The 25,928-nt window shown below is 63.8% G+C and overlaps 2 protein-coding genes across 2 annotated transcripts; one reads left to right on the forward strand and one right to left on the reverse strand.

The window, feature by feature from the left end:
- SEMA6B (semaphorin 6B) lies at positions 1–25,353 on the reverse strand. The gene is made up of 17 exons (XM_058537670.1): positions 25,085–25,353; positions 10,950–11,099; positions 10,708–10,831; positions 9,373–9,433; positions 9,150–9,212; positions 8,594–8,695; positions 8,112–8,202; positions 7,687–7,806; positions 7,124–7,212; positions 4,410–4,627; positions 3,442–3,573; positions 3,094–3,243; positions 2,474–2,656; positions 2,242–2,388; positions 1,433–1,510; positions 1,271–1,329; positions 1–894 (listed from the first exon to the last, which is right to left on the reverse strand). Exons 2-17 carry the CDS (start codon positions 11,068–11,070, stop codon positions 5–7), a joined length of 2,628 nt encoding a protein of 875 aa, XP_058393653.1. The 5' UTR covers positions 11,071–11,099; positions 25,085–25,353; the 3' UTR covers positions 1–4.
- On the forward strand, positions 11,883–25,676 carry LOC131403339 (basic proline-rich protein-like). Its single transcript, XM_058537598.1, has 7 exons — positions 11,883–11,970; positions 16,467–16,746; positions 17,937–18,081; positions 19,564–19,805; positions 23,994–24,893; positions 24,973–25,514; positions 25,624–25,676. The coding sequence occupies exons 1-7, from the start codon at positions 11,883–11,885 to the stop codon at positions 25,674–25,676; spliced, it is 2,250 nt and encodes a 749-aa protein (XP_058393581.1).
- Positions 25,677–25,928: the final 252 nt, after the last annotated feature.

Here is a 25,928-nt window from a genome sequence, read left to right on the forward strand (position 1 = left end):
CGGCCTAGGGCACGGGGGGCGCAGTCCTGTCCGTGCCCCCGTAGGAGAGCAGGTGGGCCAAGTCCGTGCCGGGCCGGGCGTGGCGGCCGCGGTGGCGGTCCCCGGGGCGGCCCTCGCCGCTGTTGAACGTGTGCGTGCGGCGCAGGGCGGCGGCCGGCGGGGCGCGGGGCCCGGGCCTGCGGAGGCTGCCGGTGGGCGGCGGGCTCCAGGGCCGCGGGGGGCCGTCGGCGGGGTCCGCGGGGCCCGTGGGCGCGGACACCACCCGCCGGCGGGCCGGGCTGGCGCGCGGGGTGGGCGGGAAGTCGCCGTGGGAGGCGCGGCCGGGCCGGGCGCCGTAGAGGCGGGGCTCGGGGACGGGGTCTCCGGGCGCGGGGGGCTGCTCGGGGGCCCGGGCGGGGGCCAGCAGCAGCAGCGAGGACGAGGCGGAGGCCGGCAGCAGGGGGTGGCCGTGCTCCCAGGCGCGCGGGCCCGGGGCGGGCAGGCGCTTCTGCGGCAGCGGCGTCTGCTCGGGCGTGGGCAGCAGCCCCGAGTCCAGGTCGTGGGGGCCGCCCTGCAGCAGCGTGGCCTTGGCCCAGCCGTTCTGCATGAGGGGGGCCAGCAGGGCCTCGGGGGGCCCCCCGGCCAGCCCCCCGGCGCCCCGGCCCCCGGGGCCGCCCGCGCGCCGCTCGCCCAGCCGGCTGACGCTCAGCACGGCCTCGGCGCCCGCGTGCGCCAGGATGGCCTCCTTGTCCCTGCGGCGCGCCAGCTCGCGCCGCTCGCGGAGGCCCACGTACCAGCCCACGCTGAAGCCCGACACCACGGCGCCCACCACGAAGGCCGCCACCGACGAGGTCACCAGCAGGTTCACCGACACCAGCCCCGCGCGCTCCTCCGCCAGGCTGGCCCGCAGGAGGCCTGGCCGGGAGAGCCGCGTGAGAGGGGCGCCCACGCCTCCCGCCTCCCGCCGCCCCGCGCTTGTCCCTCCGTCCGTCCGTCCGTCTTCTCCACGTTTGTCTGTCTGCCCTGGGGTGTCTCTTTGTCCCTTTCGCAGCCCCTCTGCGTCCCCCTGGGGTCTGTCCGAATTCTCCAAGTCTCTCCATCAGTCCCGTAGCCTCTGTCTGTCCTCTGGGGTCTGTCCTTTTCCTGCCTCCCTAAGGGGAACCGGGACCCCCTGCCCTTCCAAGCCCTGAGAGAAGCCAGTCCCCCCACCCATCGGGGCACAGCGGCGAAGGGCGTGAGGACCAGGGCCAGGATTCGAGGTCCCCAGGCCTCCTCCCCGCGTCCCACTTACCCGTGCAGTCCCCTAAGCCTGAGGTGCTGGCCCCGGACACGTCCTGCTCGAAGGTGGCTCTGAGGGGGGACGAGAGGCACAGTCAGCAGAGCCGGAGTGGGGAGTGGGGGGAGCCCCGACCTTCAGGAGGGTCAGACCCTCGCCCCCCCCTCCCCCCAGTACCTGGTGCCGGGGCTGAGGAAGATGCAGGAGCCGTCGGGGGCCCACCCGCAGTAGGGGTCCTGGCTGCCGATACAGTTCCTAGAGCAGACAAGGGCCCCGGGGGCCGTCAACCTCACTCCCTTCCGCTGTGTCTTACTATCCACTCCGGGGGGTCCTCGCGACAATCTCTGCAGCGGGGCCGCCCCGTCCCCATTTCAGAGACGAGAAAACTGAGGCTCAGGAAGTTCACTGCTGCCCAGGAGCAGAGCCGGGACTGCAGCCCCAGCAGGCCGGCCCGGGGTCTGTGCTTTGGCTCCGGCCTGTGGTGACATCATTGCCACAATGGTGGGTGTCGAGTGGGGGTCCTCGTGTGGGGGCTCACACTGAGCCCAGGATGGGCCCGTACTTTATCTGCATTTGATCTTTCCACCAATTTTAGAGGCAGGGAAACAGCCGCCTCCCTGGCCCCCAGATCCTCCTGCTCTTAAAATATCAGTCAGGTCCCCCCTCCTCTGCCCACAGCCCTCCAGGGTGGCCCCCTCCCTCGGGGGACAAGCCCACGTCCAGCCCGCAGCCCACCAGGCCCTGCACAACCTGCCCTGTCCCCTCCCTGCCCTCCCTCTCTCCCTCGCTGCCTCTGCTGCAGCCACATGGGCCTCCTCGCTGTTCCTCCAACACGCCCGGTCCTGCCCCAGGACCTTTGCACTGGCTGTTCCCTCTGTCCACCTCATCTTTCAATGAGTCAGAATGCTGCTGGGCCCTTGATTCTAATCTGGCTGCCACGCTCATCTCCCCTCACCTCCCCTCACAGCCTGCCCGGGGGCACTCACTTCATGCACCCCGAGTACTGCTGGCAGCGGGCCACGGGCACTCGGACCACACAGCGGGGGAAGGCCGCCAGCAGGCCGCCCGAGGCCGCGTCTAGCTCCAGGCTCAGCAGCCGCTGCCCCGTCTCGCTGCCGCCGGACCGTCCACACCTGGGGGTGAGCAGATGGGTAAGCCTCAGGGGGCGCCCCGTCTCCCTGCCTGCCGGCCCCCCTCCCGGCCTCTGTCTGGTCCCACCTGTCGGGCCGGTAGGTCTCGAACTCCTCCAGGAAGACGCTGGGCCCGGCAGAGCCCGAGGCGCTGGTGTTGGGCCAGACGAGGAACTTGAGGACGGTGCCCGCCTCGGAGCCCAGGAAGACGACGGTCTGGTTGCCCCAGGGGCCGGCGCCCACGTCCACGGCCACACGCGTCAGCTGGTGCCTGCAGCCGGGCCGGGGGGGGGTCAGGCTGGCCCCACTGCCCCTGCGGTCCCCCCAGACCGGGCTGCCACCTGGGCCTGTCTCTCCCTGAGTGTCTCCATCTGTCTGTCTCTCTGGGTGTCTCTGTCTCTGACTGTCTCTCTGTCTCTCTCCATCTCCGTGTCCGTGTCTCTCTCTGTCTCTCCGTCTCCGTGTCTCTCTCTGTCTCTGTGTCTCTCTCCATCTCTGCCCCTGTCTCTGTGTCTCCCTCCGTCTCCATCTCTCCGGGCAGCCCCAGAGCTGCACCCTCCGCTCTCCGGAGCGCCTGGCCCCAGCAGGACGGCTCTCCACGCCCCCTCGCCTGCAGTGGGCCCGTCCTCCCTCCCGCCCGCCACTCTGGCCTGGCCCCTCGCGCCCACCCCCGCCCCACCGGGCCCCCGGCCGCGCGTGGGGACGGACCGCATCAGGGTCCGCACGACCCAGGGCCCGTGGCCCAGCGAGGGCACCGCCTCGTCCATCAGGGGGTGGGTCTTGACGAAGTGGAGGATCTCGTCGGGGAAGGCGCTGGAGGCGTTGTACTGCATGCCGGGAACCGCACAGCAGCCGGGCCTGGGGGGCGGGCGACGGTCAGGGCGGCCCTGGGGGCCCCGCACGGGAGACCCACTGCCCTGCTCAAAGGGCCTCAGTTTCCCCGTATGTGTAATGGGTACAGCTGGACTCAGCCACAGCTCAAACAGCGTCTGGAAGCCCCGGTCGTGGGCACAGGACTCACTCGGGCGCCTGGCCTAGGATGGAGGGGGCTCTCACCGGGGCCGCGGCACCTGATCCTCCGGCACAGGCGTCCAGATGGACTCGGGGGACTTCTGCTCGCGGAAGCGGCCCTCGAACACGGCAGCCACCTGCGTCATGTCAAAGGCACAGACGGCCGAGCCGGGGATGCTGGGGGCGCAGATGAAAGGGAAGTGAGCCTGGGGCGGGGGGGGGCACCACCTCGGGCAGGTGTGTGGGGGAGGCCTCGTCCTCCGAGCTGCCGGACGGTCAGTCCCCTGGGCCAGAGATGCCGCCCACCCACCCAACGCAGTCACTCTGCCTCCTGTGCAGTCCTCAGCCTGGACCACGGCTCAGCTCCTCCACGGCCACCCTGTGTCCAGGCTCCCACTGTCCCCGCCTGGACGTCCAGTCTCCCAGATGTCACTCTTGGCGACTTTTAACCCACTCCCCAGGGAGCGTTCCCAAAACGCCAATCTGCCTTGTCCGTCTTCTGCCCCTCTCTCTCCCATGGCTCCCTAGTGCTCTCAGGATGAAGTCCAGGCTCCTCCTCACAGCCCGTCACCTCCCTGCCCTCATATCCTCTGCTCTCCCCCTCGCTCCCTTCTCTCCAGCCACCCAGGCCTCCTCCCCGTTGGTTAAACAAACCAAGCTCACTGCAGCCTCAGGGCCTTTGCACATGCTGTTCCTCCACCTTAGAACACTCTTCCCTCTTCCTCCATCTTACACTCACTGAAGCCTAGTTTCAACGTCCCCTCCTCCAGGGAGCCCTCCCTGAGCTCCTCCAAAGGCAAGGGATGAGGATGCCCCCCGTCTGCCCCATGCTGACCAAAGGGCCTTGGAGGCTCAGCGTCGGGCTTTGTCCCACCCTGGCCTGGGGCCGAGGCTGCTCGGGGGCCCCATCTTGCCCAGCCCAGGGCCCAGGGAAGGTGTGCTGAGTGAACGCGGGGCCTCTCCGCTCACATCCACCCAGGGTCCCCCATCCGCTCCCGTCTGCGCCCGCTGACCTGTTGCTGGGGGTGGAAAACACAGCGAGGACCACGGGCCGGCCGCCCAGGCTGACGACGCCCGTGACGGCCTGCAGCACGTTGAAGTAGAAGTGCGAGTCCCCGGGCACGGAGCAGTTGAGCCGCGCCTTCAGGAAGGACGTCCACTGCTTCTCCAGCACGCGGGGCGAGCCGCCCACGTCATTCTTGCACACCCGCGCCACGCGCGACACCGCCACCTGGCGCGACAGCCGACATCGGGGCCTGAGCACCAGGCCGCGCCACCCACCACCCGGGCCCGGAGGGAGGAGGCCGGCCCCGGCTCACTGTGGACCCGGCCGGGCACCGGACCCCTCGGGGCGCCAGATCCCCCCGTGGAAATGCAGGGTGACAGTGACGGTCAGAGCAACCGTGACAGTCACAGTCCCGGTCACTTCCACGTACAGATGGCTCACTATGTATCAGGCGCTCTGTTCCCATCTACTCTTACTCTCCTCCCGAAGCTCTCCGAAGGAGGGCCCACTGATATCCCCACCATAGAGATGGGGAAACTGAGGCACGGAGAAAGGGGAGCAACGGGCCCAAGGTCACACTGGTGGTGAATGGCAGTCTGTGCACTTAACACTCTGGCTGCCTGGATGGCTTGAGGGGTGGGATGGATGGGTAGGTGGAGGGATGGAGGGATGAATGGACAGATGGATTAGGGGATGGGTGGGTGGATGGATGAATTTGAAGGAAATAATGATGGATAATGAAGGAGATAATGAAGAAAGAGATAATGGATGGATGGATGGATATGTGGATGGATGGATGATGGATGGATGGGTAGATTGTGTGTGGATGAATGGATAGATGGGTGGGTGGATGGTGGGTGGATGGTGAGTGGATGGATGATGGGTGGGTGTGGGTGTGTGTGTGTGTGGATGGATGGATGGATGATGGATGGATGGATGGGTAGATGGTGTGTGTGTGGATGAATGGATAGATGGGTGGGTGGATGGTGGGTGGATATTGGGTGGATGGTGGGTGGATGGTGAGTGGATGGATGATGGGTGGGTGTGGGTGTGTGTGTGTGTGGATAGATGGATGGATGATGGATGGATGGATGGGTAGATGGTGTGTGTGTGGATGAATGGATAGATGGGTGGGTGGATGGTGGGTGGATATTGGGTGGATGGTGGGTGGATGGTGAGTGGATGGATGATGGGTGGGTGTGGGTGTGTGTGTGTGTGGATGGATGGATGGATGGGTAGATGGTGTGTGTGTGGATGAATGGATAGATGGGTGGGTGGATGGTGGGTGGATATTGGGTGGATGGTGGGTGGATGGTGAGTGGATGGATGATGGGTGGGTGTGGGTGTGTGTGTGTGTGGATGGATGGATGGATGGGTAGATGGTGTGTGTGTGGATGAATGGATAGATGGGTGGGTGGATGGTGGGTGGATATTGGGTGGATGGTGGGTGGATGGTGAGTGGATGGATGATGGGTGGGTGTGGGTGTGTGTGTGTGTGGATGGATGGATGGATGGGTAGATGGTGTGTGTGTGGATGAATGGATAGATGGGTGGGTGGATGGTGGGTGGATATTGGGTGGATGGTGGGTGGATGGTGAGTGGATGGATGATGGGTGGGTGTGGGTGTGTGTGTGTGTGGATGGATGGATGGATGGGTAGATGGTGTGTGTGTGGATGAATGGATAGATGGGTGGGTGGATGGTGGGTGGATATTGGGTGGATGGTGGGTGGATGGTGAGTGGATGGATGATGGGTGGGTGTGGGTGTGTGTGTGTGTGGATGGATGGATGGATGGGTAGATGGTGTGTGTGTGGATGAATGGATAGAGGGGTGGATGGATGGGTGGGTGGATGATGGATGAAAGAACAGAGAGATAGACGAGTGGGTGGTTACAGGGAGGATGAGTGGATGGGCGGGCAGATGACGAAGGAGATGATGACAGAGCAGTGGATGGGCGGATCCATGGGTGGCTGGATGAGCGGACACGTGGGTGGACAGAAGCTTGGACAGAATGGATGAGCAGGTTATGAGGAGGAGATGGGAGGCTGGATAAGTGGATACACAGAAGGGGGTCAGGGGGATGGGGAGATGGATGGCGGAGGGATGAGTTGAGACCAGGAGGGCAGATCGGTGGATGGTCAGGTGAGTGAATGAATGGACAGGTGGACGGGGAGATGGATGAAGGAGGGAATGAGCGGGAGGTGGGTGGAGAGATACAGAGGTGCGTGGAACGGTGGATGAGCGGATGGATGGGTGGATGTAGGCTGGCTGAGTTGGTGGGTGGGCAGATGGGCAGATGGATAAATGAGTCCGTGGGAGTGTCGGTGAGCTGAGGAACAGAGAGATGGGTAAGTGAGAGGGTGGCCGAGTAGCAGGGCGAGTGGATAGACGGATGGACACTGGATGAGGGATGGAGAAATGCATGGTGGTGGGCGGGTACACAGCGCCAGGACTGGATCCAGGGGTGAATCTGACGTCAGACCCACGAGCCTCACCCAGGGCTGTGCACCCAGGTTGCTCCACAAATGCCTCCAGCCCCGGGGGCCTGGGCCTGGCCGGAGCGGAGAGCCTCGAGGACCAGGGTGGAGGGCAGGACCCTGACACCCAGCTGGAGACTCATGGATCCACCTCTGCTCGCCACTTCCCATGCTAGAGCCTCTCAGCTCCGTGCCCCACTACACCAGCCTCTCTCAGAGGTCGGGGGGCGGAGTGCGGCCTTACCTTCTCCAGGTAGTTAAACTCCATCGCGATCTCCCGGAAGAAAAAGTAGATGTGGCTGCCCCACTCCACCGCGTGAACAAAGTAGGGCTCTGTAGGAGACGGGAGAGGAGGTCAGAACCCAGCCCCTGACATGAGAAAGGGAGTTACTGGGGCAGGGAACACATCAGCCTGGGTGGCTGCTTTTATTTTGAAGGGGGGACATCAGCTGATTACCCAGGCAAAACAAAATAGACTCAAAGTTTTTTTTTTTGCCGGGGGCGGGGGCATGTCAGAGGCCTAAAATCACCATGTCTACCCTTCACAAAGCGCGCCATCTACTATTTTTGTCACCTCTTCCCTTATGTGCTGAAGAGCTGAGCTCCTGCTGTACCCCTCTTGTAGTTTCATTTTGGGCTTCTAAGCCACCCATTTCCAGTAAGTTCTACTTTAGATCCGACTTAAATCTTTCCTCTAGCTTTATCTTCAAAGAGGCCAGTAGGTTCCAAAGATGAGATGGGAGTCCCCTCCCTGACTCCTTGGAGACTGTTATTCTGGTGGGGGGATTTGATGAATGCCCAGCCCACCTTTGAACCACTTGGAGTCGTGTTTCACGGTGCGCAGAGTGGGCCGGTCCCCGAGGCTGCGGTAGATGACAGCGTCGATGGCTAGGAAGTCGGTGACGGTGGCCGTGAAGAGCATCCCTTCTGGATGGGGGTGAGTCAGGGGGAGACAGGTGAGAGATGAGATCATAAATGGCAGGGGCTGGGGGGCTCAAAACTCAATCTTCTAAGCCCAAGGGAAGCGTGTCTAAGCTCTGACCCCAGAGTGACCCCAGGCTGAGCCCCGACCCTGCGGAGCCCCGACCCTGGCTGACCCCGACCATGGTCACAGTCGACAGGTGGTCTCCCCACAGCCTTCTAAACAACCCCAACTCCAAGAGTGGAAAACGCCACCACGCCTTGCTTGGGGCTAGGGCCCCACCAGATGGTCACAGCTGGGGGACACTCACCAGAGAAGAGGGCGACATTGGCGTGTTTGGGGTCGTAGGGGCAGCGGGCCATGCCACTGATGTTGTCCCCGAGAGGCTGCAGCGTGTCCATCTGCAGAGGAACAGGGTCTGAGTGACAGAGCTCCTGGCCGCGCCTGGCAGCCCCCCGCTCCCCCAACCCCCACTCCAAGGGGAATCCTGGCTCCACCCTGGGTGCCGTGTGACTTGCTCAGTCACTCAACCTCTCTGGGCTCAGTTTGTTGATCTGGAAATGGGTCTGCGAGTCAATCCTAGTTAAGTAGCTATGGTTTCCCGGACTCCCGAACAGGCCTCCTGTGGGAGCCTCCTCGTGAGCTCCGGGTGAGGGGGCAGGGAGGGCATATCCGGGGAGGCTTCCTGTAGGAGGTGATGAGGCCTGAGGAAAGGGTGGCCAGTCTCGGCAGGTGAGCAAAGGTGGGGGGTGGGACCTGGGGCGGGCAGGGCGCCGCGGGGCGGAGACTCACGCTGTAGTTGGCACACACGGGGTTGAAAGCGTTGGATCCGCACACGAAGAGCGTGGATTCGTCCCGGAGTAGCAGCACCTTCACGAAGTTCCGACACTCGCCCTGGAGTGGGGCGGAGAGAGGGAAGCCACGGTGGGCGTGGTCACCGCGTGGGCGTGGCCAATGCTGTCGCCGTGATAGGCTGTGGCGAGGGAGGGGGCGGAGCCAGGGCAGACACGAGGCCTTGACGGGAGGGGCCAGGAATGTGGGCGTGGCCATGACTGGGAACCACATCAGGGGCGTGGCCACAGCGGGAGCTCAAATAAAACTGGGCTAGGGGCGTGGCCACGACTCAGGGAGGGGCCAAGACAGGGAAATACTGTGTATCAGCAGCCGTTGAAGGGGTGGAGCTATGGGAAGACCAGCACTATGGGCGTGGCCATAACTAAGGACCACTTGGGGGGCGTGGCCAGGCTCTGAGCATAACCGAGAATTTGCGCTGGGCGTGGCCAGGGCGGATTGGGCGTGGCTGGAGGCGTGGCCAGTGCGGTTTGGGGCGTGGCCAGGACCCACTCACCTCCTGCTTGCCCTTCATCCGACACACGTTGATGTCGCTGGGGTTGGAGCGCCAGGTCAGCTTCTGGGGGCATAGGGAGCTGGTGAGGGGAGCGGGGTCCCCGACAGCCCTGGGAAGCCCCGCCGGGCAGGCCAGAAGCCACCTTGCTCCCCAGCACAGTGTCATGTCCCCCTGGTGGGAGCCCCAAGCGCTGCCCCTTGCCCCCCCTGCACCCCGTCCTCACCCGCTGGTACCGCAGCTCCGAGGACGTGGGGGGCTCCAGCTCCACCCGGTACAGGTTGTCCCTGGGGGAGGGGTGTAGCTAGTGAGATTGGGGGGCCTACCCCCCCACGTTCCATGCTCCTGGTGGCAGCCGTGGTGTCCCACACCGCACATGCTCGTGCACGCCCTAACACGCCTCCTCTAATGGGCCCTAAATGACCCACAGGTTCTAGCACACCCCATGGGCTAAGCTTAACGCGCCACCTCGGGCTCACACTGCGGCCTCGGGTCTACACCCAGCACGATGAACTACCAGTGCCTTTACATCACGTGCCCTCTCAGCACCTCTCAGTCCCCGCAGGCCGCAGAAACTGCCCTGCTCAAGGTCACTGGCCACCTCGTGTTGTTAAGTCCAGCGGTCACTTCTCTGTCCTCCCCCCTCCGCGGTGTCTGACCTGGCCAGTCCGCCATCCTGCTGGGAACTCCGTCCGCACGCGGCTCCCGGGCCCAGCACTTGCCGGGCTTCCCTCCCACCTCTCTGGCTCCGTCTCCCCCTCTCTCCCTCCTGGGCCCAGCGCTGGGTCCTCGGGCCTCTTCCCTCCCCCACCGGCATCCCTCCCGGGTGGCCTTGTCCCCTCTCAGGGCTCGAACCCCATCTGTGCCCTCCACGGCCACCACCCTGGTCCAGCCCCCATTACTGCCCACCTGGACCAGCGCAGTCCCCTCCGCCCTGATGCCCGGCTCCCACCCTCGCCCCCATAGTCTGTTCTCCCCAAAGCAGCCACCAGAGGGCACCCATGAGCACCTGAGTCAAGTCCCCCCTCCTCTGCCCACAGCCCTCCAGGGCTCCCACCTCCCTCAGGGGATAAGCACACGTCCTCCCCGAGGGCCCCCAGGCCCCGCACGACCTGCCCCGTCCCCTCCCTGCTCTCCCTCCTCCCTCTCTGCCCCTCACTCCCTCTGCTCCAGCCACACAGGCCTCCTCCCTGTTCCTCCAACACGCCAGGTCCAGTCCTGCCCCAGGGCCTTTGCATGGGCTGTGCCCTCCCTCAGATTTCCCCATGGCTGGCTCCTCATCATTCAGTTCTCGACTCAAATGTCCCCTCCTCAGAGACGCCCTGGGGTGCCACTTCAGCGCCCTCTGTAGGCACCCAGTGAGTTCTGACTAAACAGCCGTGCCCACCTGCTAACACTCCCTCACAGGCTCCGGGCTCCACCCCACCCAGCGTCAAGTACCCTTAAAAGTACCCCCCCAGGGACACACAGTCACACTCCAGTCAAACAACAGACCCACCATGCAAACCCCCCAAAAAGGCTCCCGCCTGCTCCCCGCACCCCGCCCGACGGTCCCCCATACCTGTCCCCGATGAACAGCGTCCTGTTGACCCGCAGGACGCGCTGGATGTTGAGGTCCTCAGGGCCCTCGCCGGCGGTCAGGCGGCCTGGCCCGCTGCCCACGAACACGGGGTAGTGGTTCAGGTCTGGGGAGAGGTGGGGACGGGTGTGACCCAGGGCCGGGGTGGGCGAGCCCCGGGGGAGGCATAGCTGGGGAGCAGGACCCTCCCTAGGGACGCCCCCTCCCCGGGGACCCCCACTCACAGTCCCTGGGGGCCACGCTCAGCGGCGGCGGCTCCTCGGGGAAGAGGCCGTGGGCGCCCCCCAGCAGCAGCAGCAGCAGCAGCAGGGCCGGGCGGGGAGGGGGCGCTCGGGGGCTCCGCATGGCGAGGGCGGGGCGACCGGAGGTGGCACCTGCGGGCGAGGGCGGGGCGGTGACACCTGCGTGCGGCAGGTGGCGCTCGCGAGCCGCGGCCGCCTGGCCTTTCACTTCCCAAAAAACTCCCCATTGAGACCATAATTTAAAAAACAACAACCATCACGGCAAGAACAATAATAATACCAGCACTTATTTTATTGTCAGAAACACTTTCTGATCGCCTTTTAGTGACAGCTCAGGAAACGGTTTCTAACAAAAAGTCAATAATAACGAGAGTATTTAAATAACTTGAAACTTGGTTTTAAATCATTAAAATGTAATCAGGATAAGAGAGACAGCATTTCAAAAATATATTTAAAAATTCAATCTTAAAACGTGCATTAAGAGGCCTTACAATTAAAACACGAAAATCTTAAAATGAAAGGCTCGGGAAAAAAAAAATTCAAAGGCTCTTGGAATTTTCTAAACCACAATCTGGGAAGTGCAAGACCTAAGAATGGCAGAATATTCCAGCTGGCCAGGGGCCTCGGAGGCCCCCGGGAAGTCCGACGGCCTTCCGGAGTCCAGACTTTCGGGCATCTGCTAGAATACCGCTGTGACGGGAGTCTCACTACCTGCCGAGGGCGCCTGCTTCCCGTTCCCATTCTTCAAGGAATCTCAAGAACCTTCCAGGTGTGTGGCTCGGGTCAGTGAAGTGTGAGCAGAACTCACCCGCTGGGACCCCCGTCCTCCACGCCCCTTCCAGAAGGGGTGCAGTCCGGAGGTCCTGAATAAGAACCCGTCAGCCTCGTCCTTCTGGGAAGTCTTGGGTGAGCCCCATGCCTCAGTTTCCCCATCTGAGCAGCAGGGACATCTCCGAGGCTGCCCTGGCCTGGGGCTCGGGGATGCCGACCCGTGGAGACGACGGTGAGGGAACTTTGGCCCCGGAGCGCCTGCCTCCGAGGATCCAGGACTGAAAACAGGAAGGCCTTGCGTGGACCTGCCGAACTTCCTCTCCGTGACCCTGAACTTCCAGGATTTGTGACTCAGCGGCCGCCCGGATCCCACGTGTGCGCGGCCACGGCTCCGCCTCCTCGAGTTTCCTGCCCTGGCTCCTCCCCCGCTCCGCAGCCTCCCGTGGCTCCCCAGCACCCCTGAGCCAGGCCGGCCACTGCCCGGCTGCAAGGCCCCCAGCCTGACCACCGGCCCCGCGGCTGCCCACCCCACCCTTCAGCCTCTCGCACAACACCTGCCCGGGCATCCGGGCCTCTCGGGGGCTCTGTCTGCTCCTTTTTATAATTTTTTTACATCGTGGTAAAATACATATAACATAAAATTTGCCATCTTAACCATTTTAAGGGCACAGCTCAGAGGCATGAAGCACATTCACACTGTCGTGCAACCATCCCCACCATCCGTCTCCAGAACTTTCCATCTTCCCAACCTGAGACTCTGTCCCCATGAAGCACTGACTCCCCTCCCCTCCCCCAGCCCCTGGCCCCACCATCCACTTTCTGTCTCTGTGGCTGTGACTCCTCTAGGGGCCTCCTGTGAGGGGGTCACACAGTGTCTGTCCTTCTGTGTCTGCCTCATGTCACTGAGTGTCATGTCCTCAAGGTCCATCCACGTTGGAGCAGGTGTCAGAACCTCCTTCCTTTTCAAGGCTGCGTAATATTCCAGCGTGTGGATGGAGCACATCGTGTGTATCCCTCATCTGTGCACGGACACTGCATTGCTTCCACCTTCTGGCTGCTGTGACTCACGCTGCTGTGAACACGGGTGTGCAAACATCCCTTCGGGACCCGGCTTTCAGTTCGTTGGGGTCTATACCCAGAGGTGGGATGGCTGGGTCACATGGTAATTCTGTTTAACTCTTGAGGAACCGCCATGCCATTTTCCACAGTGGCTGCTCCATTGTCCATCCCCACCAGCCGTGCTCAAGGGTCCCACTTCTCCACATCCTCGCCGCACTTGTTATTTTCTGTTTGCTAGCGGCCATCCTGATGGCTGAGAGCTGGTGCGCTGTGCCTTTCCCCACATTTTATCAGAATCACATTTAACTTAAGAAACTTCGAAACAACAGCTTCCGTTTACCGGCCCTCCAGCATCGGGGGCGGGGCTCCAGAGCCGGGCAGCGAGGGTTCAAATCCCACCTCTGCCATTTACACGCCACGTGACCCCGGACAGTTCACCCCCTTCTCTGGGCCTCAGTTTCCTCATCTGTAAAACGGGCATGGTAACCTACTGGCCTCAGAGGCCCGTGGTGGGGTATCGGCATGGTTCCTGGCACACAGTAGGTGCTCAATAAATGCTTATTATTATTATTGCTGTTGGTGTTGGTGTCGTGTTAAGCACCGGAAGCTGGGCCACCTGGCTTCCAGGAATTAGCTCACAAAACCCACCAATGCGGGGTGCAACACTGAGCCCATTCCGCAGATGGGGAAACGGAGAGGCCGATTCGGGGGCCGTGGCCCTACCAGAGAGGACCGACCCCAGGGCTCCCCGGCTCCAGGATCTTGTTGCTAGGTGCTAGGTACTGATGGTCGTAACAAGATTAACAAGCACCCAGCCCGTTCGCCCGGCTCTCAGCCCAGTGAGGCCCGCAGCCATTTGACACCCAGTTCACAGACGGGCAGACTGAGGCCAAGGACGCGATGGGACCCCACGGCGAAGCTTTTCTCCTGGTTTTCTTAACTTTGCAAGGCAGCCACTTGGGGTTCGGAGCAGGGTTCATGTCCTCCCTCGGACCACAGCTGCCTCCAGCCCCACACATCCGCCCGAGGACCCCTGGACCCCAACTGGCCTTTTCTTGCCCCAAACCCCCTTCTCCTACCAGATCCTCGACTTAGCGACGGCCCCATCGTCCCTGAGCCGGAGACCCGAGTGTCCCCCCCCCAGTCCCCTCTGTGGCCCTTCTGTCACCTCTGCTCTGAGCGCCCCATTGCCCGGCTCCCACCTGCCACCTGGTCCCCAGGCCTCAGGCCTCCCCCTTCCATATTCTCCTCATGGCGAAGGAATCTTTCTAGAACTCAGATCTTCTCTGCTTCTCCTCTGCTCTAAACCAGTGTCCTCCCCTCGGCACTGCAGACATCGCGGCCGGGTCACTCTCTGTGGGGGGCCATCCTGGGTGCTGTGGGGGGCTGAGCAGCACGCCACTTGATGCAAGGAGCACCCCCAAATCATGACCACCACAGATGTCCCCAGACATCGCCCTGTGTCCACCGGGCAAAACCACCCCCAGCTGAGAACCTGTGCTCTAAACCCTTCTATGGCTCCCCAGTGCCCTCGAAATGAAGCCCCAGCTCCTCCTCCACTTCCTTCTCTGCCTCTGGGCATCTGCACATGCTGTTCCCTCTGGCTGGAACACCTTCCTCCTGCTCCCAGTAACCTGGTCAACTCTGAGGTCTCAGACACCTCCTCCAGGAAGCCTTCCCAGATCAGCTTCCTTGGGGCTCCCCTCTGCCCGTGCGTCCCCCCCCCCGGCGCCCTGATCACCCTATCTTCTAACTGCCTGGTTAACTGTCTGTCTTCCCCACTGGACTGTGAGCCCCTGAGAGGGCAGGACTGGGTCTGTCCCGGGCACCACTGTGTCCCCATCACCCAGCATACAGCAGGCGCTCAATGAATAATAAAAACAGCAAACACCAGGCACTTGCTATGTGCCTGGCATTGTTGTAAGAACTTAACTCATTTAATCCGCAGAAACACACCCGAGAGGTGGGGGCTGTTAATAGGCCCCTTATACAGATGAGGAAACTGAGGCATTAGTTATTAGTTATTGTGACGATAATGCAGAACTGAACCCCACGTGCTCTTTTTTTGGAGGAGTGTGGGCTGCTTGGGGGCTGACCCACTGCCCCTGGCCTCAGTTTACCCCCCTGACCCGGGGTTACCACAGACCTCAGCCCCTCCCCCACCCCCTCCCGGACCATCTGCTGCTCTCCGTGAAACCCGAGGCGCCTCTGCCAGCAGCCGCCCGGCGCCCGCCCGCCCCGGAAGCGGCCCCACCACCTGCCCTGGCACCTGGTCACCGGGAGGCGCCACCCGGGGCCGGCGCGTGCACCCCACGGCGAGCAGGGCCCCCGTGCGCCTGCGTGTCTGGGAGTGGGGGCAGTTATAACGCGATGAAGCCCAGCCCCTACCCAGGGCGCCTCATGCTGGGGCACAGCCTCTGCCTGACCCCCAACTCGCTCAACTCTGGGCACACACTCCCATCGCACAGACGGGGAAACTGAGGCAGAGCCGGAGATTGCCACAAGGCCACCCTACCTCATCTGCTCCCATCCTCCTGCATCCCTGGACCATCTTCCTGGCGACCACGCTGCCTAGTTACTATAACATCGTCATAGGTTCCAATTTCCTTCTGGAACATTTCCCCCACCTGGCACTTCTTCGGCGGGGGTGTCTCGGCTACTCCTGACCCCTGAGCCTTCAGTATAAATTTTAGGGTCCGCCGGAAAGTTCCAAAACAACAATAAAACAAAAAACTGTCAAGATTGTCACTGGAATGGGGCCGGGTGCACAGAGCAAACTGACCTACTGAGTGACAGCCGATGTCCCCCCCAGCGGTGCCCCCTCCTCCTCCTCCAACGCCCTGCGACACCCCGTCCCCAGCCTCGTTCCCTCACTCTCGAGGTCAAGGCCAGCGAGTCCTGGGGGCTCTGCCTGCAAATTTACCAGAATTCCCATCGCTTCCTGTCCATTCCCTGGTCGGCCCCCAGCATCTCCCACCTGGACCAGCGCAGTCCCCTCCGCCCTGGTCCCCACAGTCTGTCCTCCCCGCAGCCCCCACCAGAGGGCACCTGTGGGCCCCAGAGTCAGGTCCTCCCTCCTCTGCCCACAGCCCTCCAGGGCTCCCCCTCCCTCGGGGGAGAGCCCACGTCCTCCCTGCGCCCCCCCAGGCCCTGCACAACCTGCCTCGACCCCTCCCCACCCTCCCTCCTCCCTCGCTCCCGCCACACGGGCTCCTTGCTGTTCCTCCCACATGCCAGGCCCGGTCCTGCCCCAGGGCCTTTGCACGGGCTGTGCCCCACACCTGAAAGCCTCTTCTCTCAGATACTCTCAGGGCTCCCTCCTGATTTCAGGTCTCTGCTGCAATGCCACTTCGTCGGAGAGACCCCTGGCCACCACCCCGGCCTCCGGCAGCCTCCCCATGCACCTCCCCTCCAGCCGGTGTCACACTCGCCCTTTAGACCCTCTGATACCCCGAGAGTGGTCCTCGCACCAGCAGCCTCAGCCTCACTTGGGAGCCAGGAGAAACGCAGAGCCCCCACCGCACCCCAGACCTGCCCGCCCAGAGCCGACATTTTAGCCAGACCTCGCCCCGTGCTCGGGTGTCCACGGACGTGTGGTCCCCCACGCATGTCCCCGGGCTCCACGTCCACGGCACACCACGGGGGCTGTGTGTTTGCACGTGTCCATAGATGCAACCACGGCACACACGTGTCCCCAGTGGTGGCGGGCCGTCCGCACGCGTGTGCCCGCGCCCGTGTGTCCGAGCGTGTACATCCGCCCAGGAAGCCGCTGCCTGTCCCCCCATGATGGCTTTCTGGCCGCGTTTCCGAGGACCTCAATCAACCGGGGGCACCAGGCCGGTGTCCACCCACCCTCCTACCCCGCCCCGCCCGAGCTCGCTGCCCGGCTGGGGAAACTGAGGCCCAGTATGAAGGCTGGGCGGACAACTCCGCCAGCTGAAGAGCGCGGGTGAGTGGCTTGGTCCCTGGATCCCACAGCCCGGGGTTCAAATCCCGGCTCTGCCTCTCAGCAGCCGCGAGCCCTTGGATGGTCGCTTCCTCTGTTTGGGCCTCAGTTTCCCCAGCTATGAACTGCGGCTGGTTCTGAGTCCAGCCCTAGACACTGCAGTGAGGCTGCCGGCAGCTGAAGGCCGGGGGCTGGAGTTCTGACTCTTCCTTTCCTGGGCATCACCAGCTCAGCCCAGACCCTGCCACTCTCCTGCTCAAAGACCTACCGTGGCTCCCTAGTACCCACAGAAGGACGAGCCGATTTCTCTGCCTTGACAGTTAAGGTGCCCTCCCACCCTGGGAACCTTCCTCTTGCCCTCGCCTCCTGCCAGGCACGCCCAGAAGTCACCAGCCCCACCTCTGGGCCTTTGTTCAGACTGTCTCCGCTGCCAGGGGGACCTTTTCAGCCTTCTCAAGGCCCAGCTGCCCCCAGGACCCCCTTCCAATCACCCAGACGTAGAAACCTCATTCTCCCTCCTTAAAGCCCCACAGCCAACTCCTGCCCACCAGTCAGGGCCATATGCAGATGTCTCCTCCTCCAGGGAGCCTTCCCTGACTGCCCTGGCCGAGCCTCAGTTTCCCCAGGCTCCCCCAGCTCCACCCAATCTGAGCGACCTGGGAACACCCGGGTCCCGCTCTGGCTCCCCGTACCCCAGATTGGAAGCTCTTCATCTGCTCATCAGTTGAGCAATTATTGAGCGCCAGCTGTGTGCGCCAAACACTGTTCCAGGCACGGGGACACTGCGGTGAGCAATGCAGCTGCAGAGTCCTGCAATGGGGGGGCTCGCAGTCCCGTGGGGAGACGAGGGTACACACGTCACCAGAACTCGGAAGCTTCTGGTACTGACGAGGAAGCAGGACACACAGGATGGCAGAAGCGTGACCGGCTGCTTTAGCCGGTGGTCAGGGGACCTCCCGGAGGAGGGGACACTGGCGCTGAGGCCTGGAGGCTGCAACCGTTAAAGGAACAGCAAAACCTCCCAGTGGGTGGGGGGCTGCCCTATCAGAGGGGACCCCGGGACTCTCCTCTCGTCTATAGAACAGGGCACTGGAACCCGGCCCGGTCCACGCGCTCACTTGCGGTGACACGACCGTGCTGGGTGACCTCAGGCCAGCAGCTCGCCCTCTCTGGGCCTCTCTGCCCCACGGCAGGGCCCGGGTGACGCAGGCCCCGGGTCTGCATCTGCCGGGGCGGGCGGGGCCGGGAGGCCGTCTCCAGTTCCGCAGGACAAGGTCCCGGCCGGCCGCCCGGGTCCCCGGGGATCGGGTGACGGCGGCAGCCGGCCCGCGCGGCCAGGTCCGGTTACCGGCTGTACTTCCAGCTGCCCCTGCAGCTGCCGCGGCCGGCAGGGCCCGGGGCTGTCTAGGAACTGGGCCGCGCAGCCGGGGGAGTCCCGGGGGCCCTGGGGGGCCGGGAGAGGCCCTCTCGCCCCCACGCTCGCTCCGCGCCCGTTAACTCATCCCTCCCCGGCCTTGGAGGCGGCCAGTGCGTCCCCCTCCGTCCTCAACCCTCCTCCCTGTGGTCCTGGTCCCTGGAGCCTCAGTTTCCCCATCAGAGCATCCCCATCGGGTAATCAGGAGGGGTAAATGAGCTGCGCGTAGTAGGTGCTTAATAACCGGTATTGAGCGCTGTGCAGCCCTGGGTTACAGCCTTCCCCTCTCTGGGCTGGCTTCCTCCTCTGCAAATGGGGACGAGACTGTGGGCTCCAGGGGGCAGGGGTCTGGCGATCACAGACACCGGCTAAATGAACGTCCCACAAACAGTCCCTGCTCATAAAAGAGCCACAAAGATGTGTTTATTCCAGATCTCCTGAGGACCTACTGCGTGCCAACGCGGCCGTGCCCGGGATCATGTGTGTTAACGGCTTGGCACAGAGCCGGGCATGCAGTAAGCACCCAATTAATGCTGCGCATCTCTTCAGAAGAGGATGCTGCTCAGAGTACCACTCACAGGGACTCAAGCAAAAGCTTGATAAAGCCCCTACTGTGCGCCAGGCGCCGGGCCGAGCCCTTTGCGTGTAGGAACTCGTTTCTTGCCCACACCAACCCTATGAGGCAGGGACCAGCACCCTCAACCCCCCTTCGCAGAGGGAACAACTGCGGCTCAGAGAGGTTAAGCCACTTGGCCAAGGTCACACAGCACGAAAGGGTGCGGGTGAGATTTGAACCCAGGCCACGTGGCTCTCCTGCCTCCTGCTGACATCTGCTGAGCGCCCACGACGCGCCATCTGTCGCCACGCCGCCTAAATGCACATTTTGCAGAAAAGCGAGCAGAGACCCAGAGAGGCTGCCCCGTCCCCAGGCCACTCAGGGAGCCGGGGGTGGGGGGAAGACCAGGTGGCAGAGGCAGGACCTGGAAGGGGGACACGGACAAGTCCCCGGGGGCTCCCGGCCCAGACTGGGAGGGAGGGGGGCTCCCGAGTCATTAATTTTAATCACTGTTTGGAAACTGGGCCGGCGGAGGCCAATCGGAAGCTGCAACTTGTAATTAGGAAGGGGGGGCGCTTTCCCGAGGAAATTCAAGTGTCACCTGTGCCCCGAGGTAATGAGGGGACCGGGGAGGGGGTCCTGAGGGGACTCCTGGGGAATCTGCGATGGAGCTGGGGCTGGGGGGGTGGGCACCTGTCCTCAGCCTTAATTTGGGGGAAATCGAGAAGATTTCTAGGCTTGGCTTTAGGGGGGTCCACTTTAGGGGGGACAAAGAGATGTGGTCCCAGCCCGCGGGGCCCCGGATCTGAGAGCAGAAGATGGGGCGTTCTGGGGCCCTCCTCTCCCCCAGGCTGACCCCCCACCCAGAATCCCTCCAGTCACTGCCCCGCCCAGAGGCCCCGTCTGGGAGGCCGCGGGGATCCCCAAGCGCGACGGGAGCAGAAAGGCGAGTCTTGGGGGGACACCCCCGACAGAGGTCGGGCAGGAGGCAGGCGGCCCCGCCAAGCACTGCTGGGAACGGAAGACCCGGCAAATGAACTTGAAGAAGACAAAGGCGGGAAATAGGGCCCGGGGGACGGCCCCGGGGTCGGAGTAGGCCACAAGTCCTGGTGAGTCAGGGCTCAGGAATGGCGGGGATGCGGGCAGAGCGACACGGGCTCTGGGGCTGGGGCGTGAGAAGCGTGCATCCGTGGAGAAAAATGGCGAGGGGCAGGGGGCCCCGGTTTGCGGGGTGACCTTGGGGAACGTGCCACCCCGATCTGTGCCTTGTTTCTCCGCAGAGCCTGGGGCTCAGACAGTCAAAGGGGAACAACAGCAAACATTTATACAGCGCCTACTGTGTTCCAAGCCTGTGCAACTAAAGTATTGGTGAGAGGGGTTTTTCTCGCCATTTTACAGGTGAGGAAACTGAGGCCTAGAGTGGGCAAGTGATACACCCAAGGGTGCACAGCGACCATACTGGGATTTGAACCCAGGCCGTAAAGTCCAGACGCTGCACTCTTAACCATCGCGCTACCTGCCCCCTGAGAAAGGGGCTCCCGGGCACTCCCCACCGCCTTCCATCAGCAAGTCCAGAATCTTCCCCATCCACCCACCGCCTTCTCCCTCTACCCTCTCAGCCTGGCCGCCCCCATCGTCACCCCCCTGGAACAGCACAGTCCCCTCTGTTCTGGTCCCGGGCTCCCACCCTCGCCCCCACAGTCTGTCCTCCTCACAGCCCCCACCAGAGGGCGCCTGTGAGCCCCTGAGTCAGGCCCCCCTCTGCCTGCAGCCCTCCAGGGCTCCCTCTCCCTCAGGGGAGAGCCCACCTCCTCCCCGCGGCCCACCAGGCCCTGCACAACCTGCCCCGTCCCCTCCCTGCCCTCCCTCCTCCCTCTCTCCCCCTCGCTCCCTCTGCTCCAGCCACACGCAAGGCCCGGTCCTGCCCCAGGGCCTTTGCACGTGCTGTGCCCACTGCCTGGAATGCAATTCCCCCAGATTTCTGCATGACCGGCTCCTTCTCATTTTCCAGGTCTAGGCTCAAATGACACCTCCTCAGAGCCACCCCCTCTGACACCATCCGCTAAGACAGCCCCGCCTTCTCAGCTACATCATGCTGATTACTGTCTTCAGAGCCCTCATCATATGAATGTATTTTATTTCCCGAGTTGGTGTCCACGTCCCACTGGCTGGGGGCTCAACAAAGGCAGGGCCCCCTCTGCCTCGGTCACTGCTGGTCGCCTGCCCCTGGCGCATAGGAGGGGCTCACAGAATATCTGCCAACTCCTCACATGAGAGCAAAGACCCCCAGCTCCCAATGAGACCAGGGCCGGGGGCCACAAGTCTCTGCTTTCCAAAGTTATTCCTTTTTCTGGAGTAAAAAAAAACACAACAGGACGATGCCCGGCATTTCGCTTGCCTCCTCTTGTTTTAATGTTTAATCCTAATGGAGAGAGAAAATAGCATCTATGTTTTACAGATAGGGAAACTGAGTCTCAGAGAGGAGGCGTGAGTGAGTGAAAAGAGAGATTCAAACCCAGATAAGTCTGATCCCACTGGGCCATCTCTAAGGGCAGTAATTGAGAGGGGCTGTCTCAGGTCTCTGGGGGGCTCTGACTCCTGGGGCTCTGGGGAAAGGAGACGGTTCTGAACCTATCAGAAAACACGTAGCAGCCTCTGGTGAACTCCTACACATCCGTCATGGCCCTAGCTGCAACGCCCCTCCTTGGTGCATCTTCCCTGATCAACTGGCAGAGCCCAACTTTTCCCAGCCCCATTTTCTCCCTTTGCCCCAGCCCTGACCCCATGTAGCAGAGAAGGCCAGTGTCTGCCTCTGTTTCCTCGCATCCAGCCTGGAAGCCCCTTGAGGGCCATCTAGGCACCACAGCTAAATCCTCCCTCTCTGCGAGCCCAGTGTCACCCAGCACAGGACATGGCACACGGGGGCCACTGGGAGTGTTTGTTGAGTGACTGATCTCCCCAACAGCCCTGGGCCAGGTCCCCCCCCCGGGGCCTCCCTGAGAACACACAATTCTCCCCGGGGCTCCTGCAATCAGGCAGTTCTCTCCTAGATCTGCCCGGGCCCAGGTGTATCCTGGGAAATGTAGTCCTCGCTAGACTGGGCCTTCCTCCCAGCAGGCCCTGGGGCGGCCTCCTCTGGCCACCGGGGCCAGACAGTGAAGGGTCATCGAGGGCAGCCAGTGGGAGACCCCGTATTCCCGCCCGAAGGGACGGAAAAGGGGTCCTCGGCCTCCCGAGTCACCCCCTTGGCACATTCTAAGGCCACCACTTTATCTGGACAGCCCCGAAGGATGGTGACGAACAGCCGGGATCATAAAGACAACAGAGAACCCGCAGTACCTGGAAACTCCAAAGAAATCTGGAGGCTCGCCTGGGCCTGACCGAGATCAGAATTATTGTTCCAGGATTCTGGAAGGTGGCTGGTCCAGCCTCACTTGCTTGCCTCCCAGGACGGGCAGCTCACCACCTGCTCTGAGCAGCTCGCTTGGTTTCCAGGAGCCTGTCTCCTGGGAGAGACCCTTCCCCGCGGCTGCTCAAGGTCTGAAATGTTGCTCATTCCCTCCTCTGCTCTAAAACCTTCCGTGGCTCCCTACGGCCCTTGGGATAAAGCCCCTCTTCAGGTTGGCGTTCTCGGCCCCTACCCAACTCTCAGGGCTAACTGCTCGTCGTCCGCCACCCTTTAAATAGTGCAGCCACGCAGGGGGCCCCCAATACACCCCACTGTGCCTATCCTTGCCGCTCCTCCGCCTGAAATCTCTGTCTCCCTCTCCTCCTGGTAACATGCTTCTCATCCTGCAAGCCCAGCGCCAGCATCCCCTCCTCCAGGAAGCCTTCCCTTCTTCCACCTCTCCCGACCCGGCCGAGGCCTCTCTGGGGCCCCAGCATCGCCCACAAAGGGGCAGGCACACAGGACAGGGCCACGCCCCAGGGTCGGCTAGGGACGCCTCCTTCCCAGGAGACAGGCAGCGGTCAGCCGTTGTCCTGCAGGCCCCGGGGACCCAGCTCACCTGGCCCGCGGCTGACGTCAGGGTCACCTTTGCAAGGACAGCTGGGTTTCTATCTCCCAGGTCCGGCCCCCGGGAACCCGGCGACTCCCATCTCCAGCCCCGGGCGGCCGCTGCAGATGGCACCCTGCTCGGCACAAACCTCCAGCACCTTCTCTGCCCAGGGGACAGGCGCGAAGACCCAAGCCTAGAGGAGGAACGGCCCCTCCCAGGACTAAGACACCTTCTCACCTCCAAGCAGAGGAGGCGACAGGATCAGAGGACCCGTGGGAGCGCAGCCCAGGTAGAAGGCAGGCGGGAACCGGGGGCAGAGGTCACAAATCCAGAATATTCTCTCTGCCTCCACTCAGCTCCTAAAACCAAGACCTCTCCTGGGGCGATGGCAGCCCAGAGAGGGCTAGCGACCTGCCTGAGGCCATACAGCTGCACTCCTCTGGGCCCCCATCCATTTCCTCTTTGCCGAATTTTTTGGGGAGAGGGGCGGGGCGCTGAAAGCTCCAGGTCTAATTTCTGCCCAGCCCAGCTCGACAGGGGGGTGGGGTCCAGGGCAACCTTTGGGGAGACACCTGGGTTTCAGCTGATGTGGGGGCTCCTTTCCCCCTGACTCTGCCAAGCAGCCCCAGGAGCGGGGAGGCCTGGCTTCCCTCTGCCGCCTCCTCGGGCCTCAGTTTCCCCATCTGCTCCGGGAATGGGGCGGTTCAGGGTGGACACCCTACAGTTTAACGCGGCTTCTGCCAGGCTGGCACCCAGCCAATACCCAAGGGGGTCTCCTATGGGCCACGGCGACCCCCAGCTGCCACCTTCCCCATCGGGCAGTGGGGGGGGGGAGCCCGACCCCACTCACGACCCCCAGCCATCCCCCACATCCTGTTGACAGCAATTGCCCCCAAATTCATCCCTGAAAGAAACGGTGTCTACTAGGGCGTGGGAAAGGGGCTGGGGGCGGTGGGTCCAAGGGGGGGTGTCCCAAGGGTACTGAACTTTCATTTTGGAGAGGGAATTTGGACCCCCTTGAGAAGCTGAAGGAATCCAGAAAAATATGAAGTGAAGCAATTTTGCAAATGGGGCGGGGGTCCCGTCCGGAGCACCAGTGTTAGGCCCCTCTTCCTCTTGAAATCTAACCCTAGACCCCCAAAGCCTGAGGGCCCCCTCTTCTAACCCAAGCCCCAGGGCCCCTCCAGTCTGGGGGTGGAGGGTGACAACCTCAGGGCGACGATGCCAAGACCTCGGCCAGAGAGGGCCAAACAGGGGCTGAGGGTCTGCCAACCACCCCCAGCCCCAGGACTCTTGCAAATACTCCCAGCTCCAGCGTCTCCACGTCCCGGGCGGGGGCGGGGGTCCCCGACAGCAGCGCCCCCTCTGGGAGGTGCCCCAAACTCGGAGGGCGCCCGGAGGCGGAGAGCAGGACAGGGGGGCACGTGACCCCCGCCCCGGGGACCAATCAGCGCCCGCAGGAGGGGGGCCACACTCTGCGCCCCCCACCCCGCCCGGCGCGCACGGAGAGAGCCGCTTTCTTTGTCCCTTTGTCAGCTCTTGGGGGGCCCCGAACCCCCGGGCCCCCACTGCAGCGGGGGGATCCGGCCCGGCCGGCTGTCTCCCTCCCCCTGCGGCCCCTCCCCAGCCGCTCGGGCCCTGGACTCGTCCTGGGCCGGGCGCGGGGCTGGAGAGGGCTCGGGGCGCCCCAGGCGCGGCGGCCGGAGCGCGGTGCGGGGCGGAGGGGCCTCAACGCGCCGGGACCACCTCGCCAGCCCCGGGTCGCCCCAGTCTTAGCTATGCGGGCCCCGCCCCCCAACACCCCCCCCAGCAGGCCCCCTGCCTGCCCCGAACCCCCCACCTGGGCCCAAATCCAGCTCCCCAGCGGCGCAGCCGCGAGCCCCCATTATTGTGCCTCCTACGGCCACCCCCCCCCCCCGCCCCCGGCACAAAATCTCCACCCGCTGCGGTGCCGACAAGAACCCCCATCACAGCTCCACATCCAGGCGCCCAGGCAACAATCCGGGCCCCCCCAGCTGCGGTGCCAGGAGACACCCCAGGATGGAGCCTCATCCGGCGCCCAGGGCCCAAATCCAGCCCCTGAGAAGCGCTGCTCCTGGAGCCCCATTACACCGCTCCAGACAGCGACCCCCCCCCAAATCCAGCCCCCTCCCCAGATGCGCTGCCGACGGATCCTCGCGTTGTAGGGCTCCACGAACCCCCCCACCCCGGCCCCAAATCCATCCCCCTCCCGGCGGCGGGGCCCTCGGGCCCCCCCTCAGAGCGCCCGAGCCGGCCACCCCGGCCAACAATTGGGCCCCCCAGCTGCGCGCCGACAGACGCCCCCCGGAGAGCGCCGCCCCAGCCCCCTCGCGGACGCCCCGGGGCGCTTACCTCGGAGCCGCGGGCGCCGCGAGTGCGCGGGAGGGAGCGCGAGGGCGGGAGGGCGCGGCGGGGGGGCCGTGCGCGCACCTGTCCCGCCCGGCCGGCTCAGCCCGGCATCCCGGGGCGGAGGGGCTGGGGGCGCTCTCCCCGCCCCTGGCCCGCGGCGCTGCGCTGGGTGGGGGGGGCTCAGCCCCGGTCCCCGGCGCGCCGGCCTCGGCTCCGGGGGGGGCGCTGCGCGGCGGCCGGGCCGGGGGCGCGCCGCGGCCGCATCTCCTCCGCCCGCCGCGGCCGCCGCTGCGACTCGCGGCTCCGCCACCTCCGCCCCCCTCTTCGCCACCCCCCCAAACCCGGGCCGGAGCCGCGCAAAACCCGGCGCGGAACGGAGGGCGGAGCCGGGTGGGCGGCTGGAGGCGCTGGGGGCGGCGGCGGGATGGAGGGGGTGGGGACGCGACCCAGGAAGAGGCACCCTGCTTTTGTCCAGGGGGGAGGCCTAATTGGCGCCCCTGGCTTCCTGTCCCGGTGCACTCTGGCCAGACCCGCATCCCCAGGACGCATCCCTAATCGCATCCACGGGGATGATGGGGATGCTGCGGCGTCATGACCCCGGCGGTCCACATGGCCCCCTTCCTGTGTGAGGTCATTTGTTCAGTTCATAAGCATTGCATTTAACAGCGCTCAGTGGACCAGCGAGGAAACTGAGGCACGGGGAGGCGTCTTGTCCAAGGTCACCCAGTTAGAAAGTGGCAGACCTGGGACTTGCACCTGGGCAGAGTGGCTGGAGATGAGCGTGGTCCACAGCCCCTGGAGGCTGTCCTCTGTCCCAGCACCCAGTGGGGCCTGGTCGGGAGGGGGC

This window comes from Diceros bicornis, unplaced genomic scaffold (genome assembly GCF_020826845.1).
Source record: "Diceros bicornis minor isolate mBicDic1 unplaced genomic scaffold, mDicBic1.mat.cur scaffold_67_ctg1, whole genome shotgun sequence".
NCBI lineage: Eukaryota > Metazoa > Chordata > Mammalia > Perissodactyla > Rhinocerotidae > Diceros > Diceros bicornis.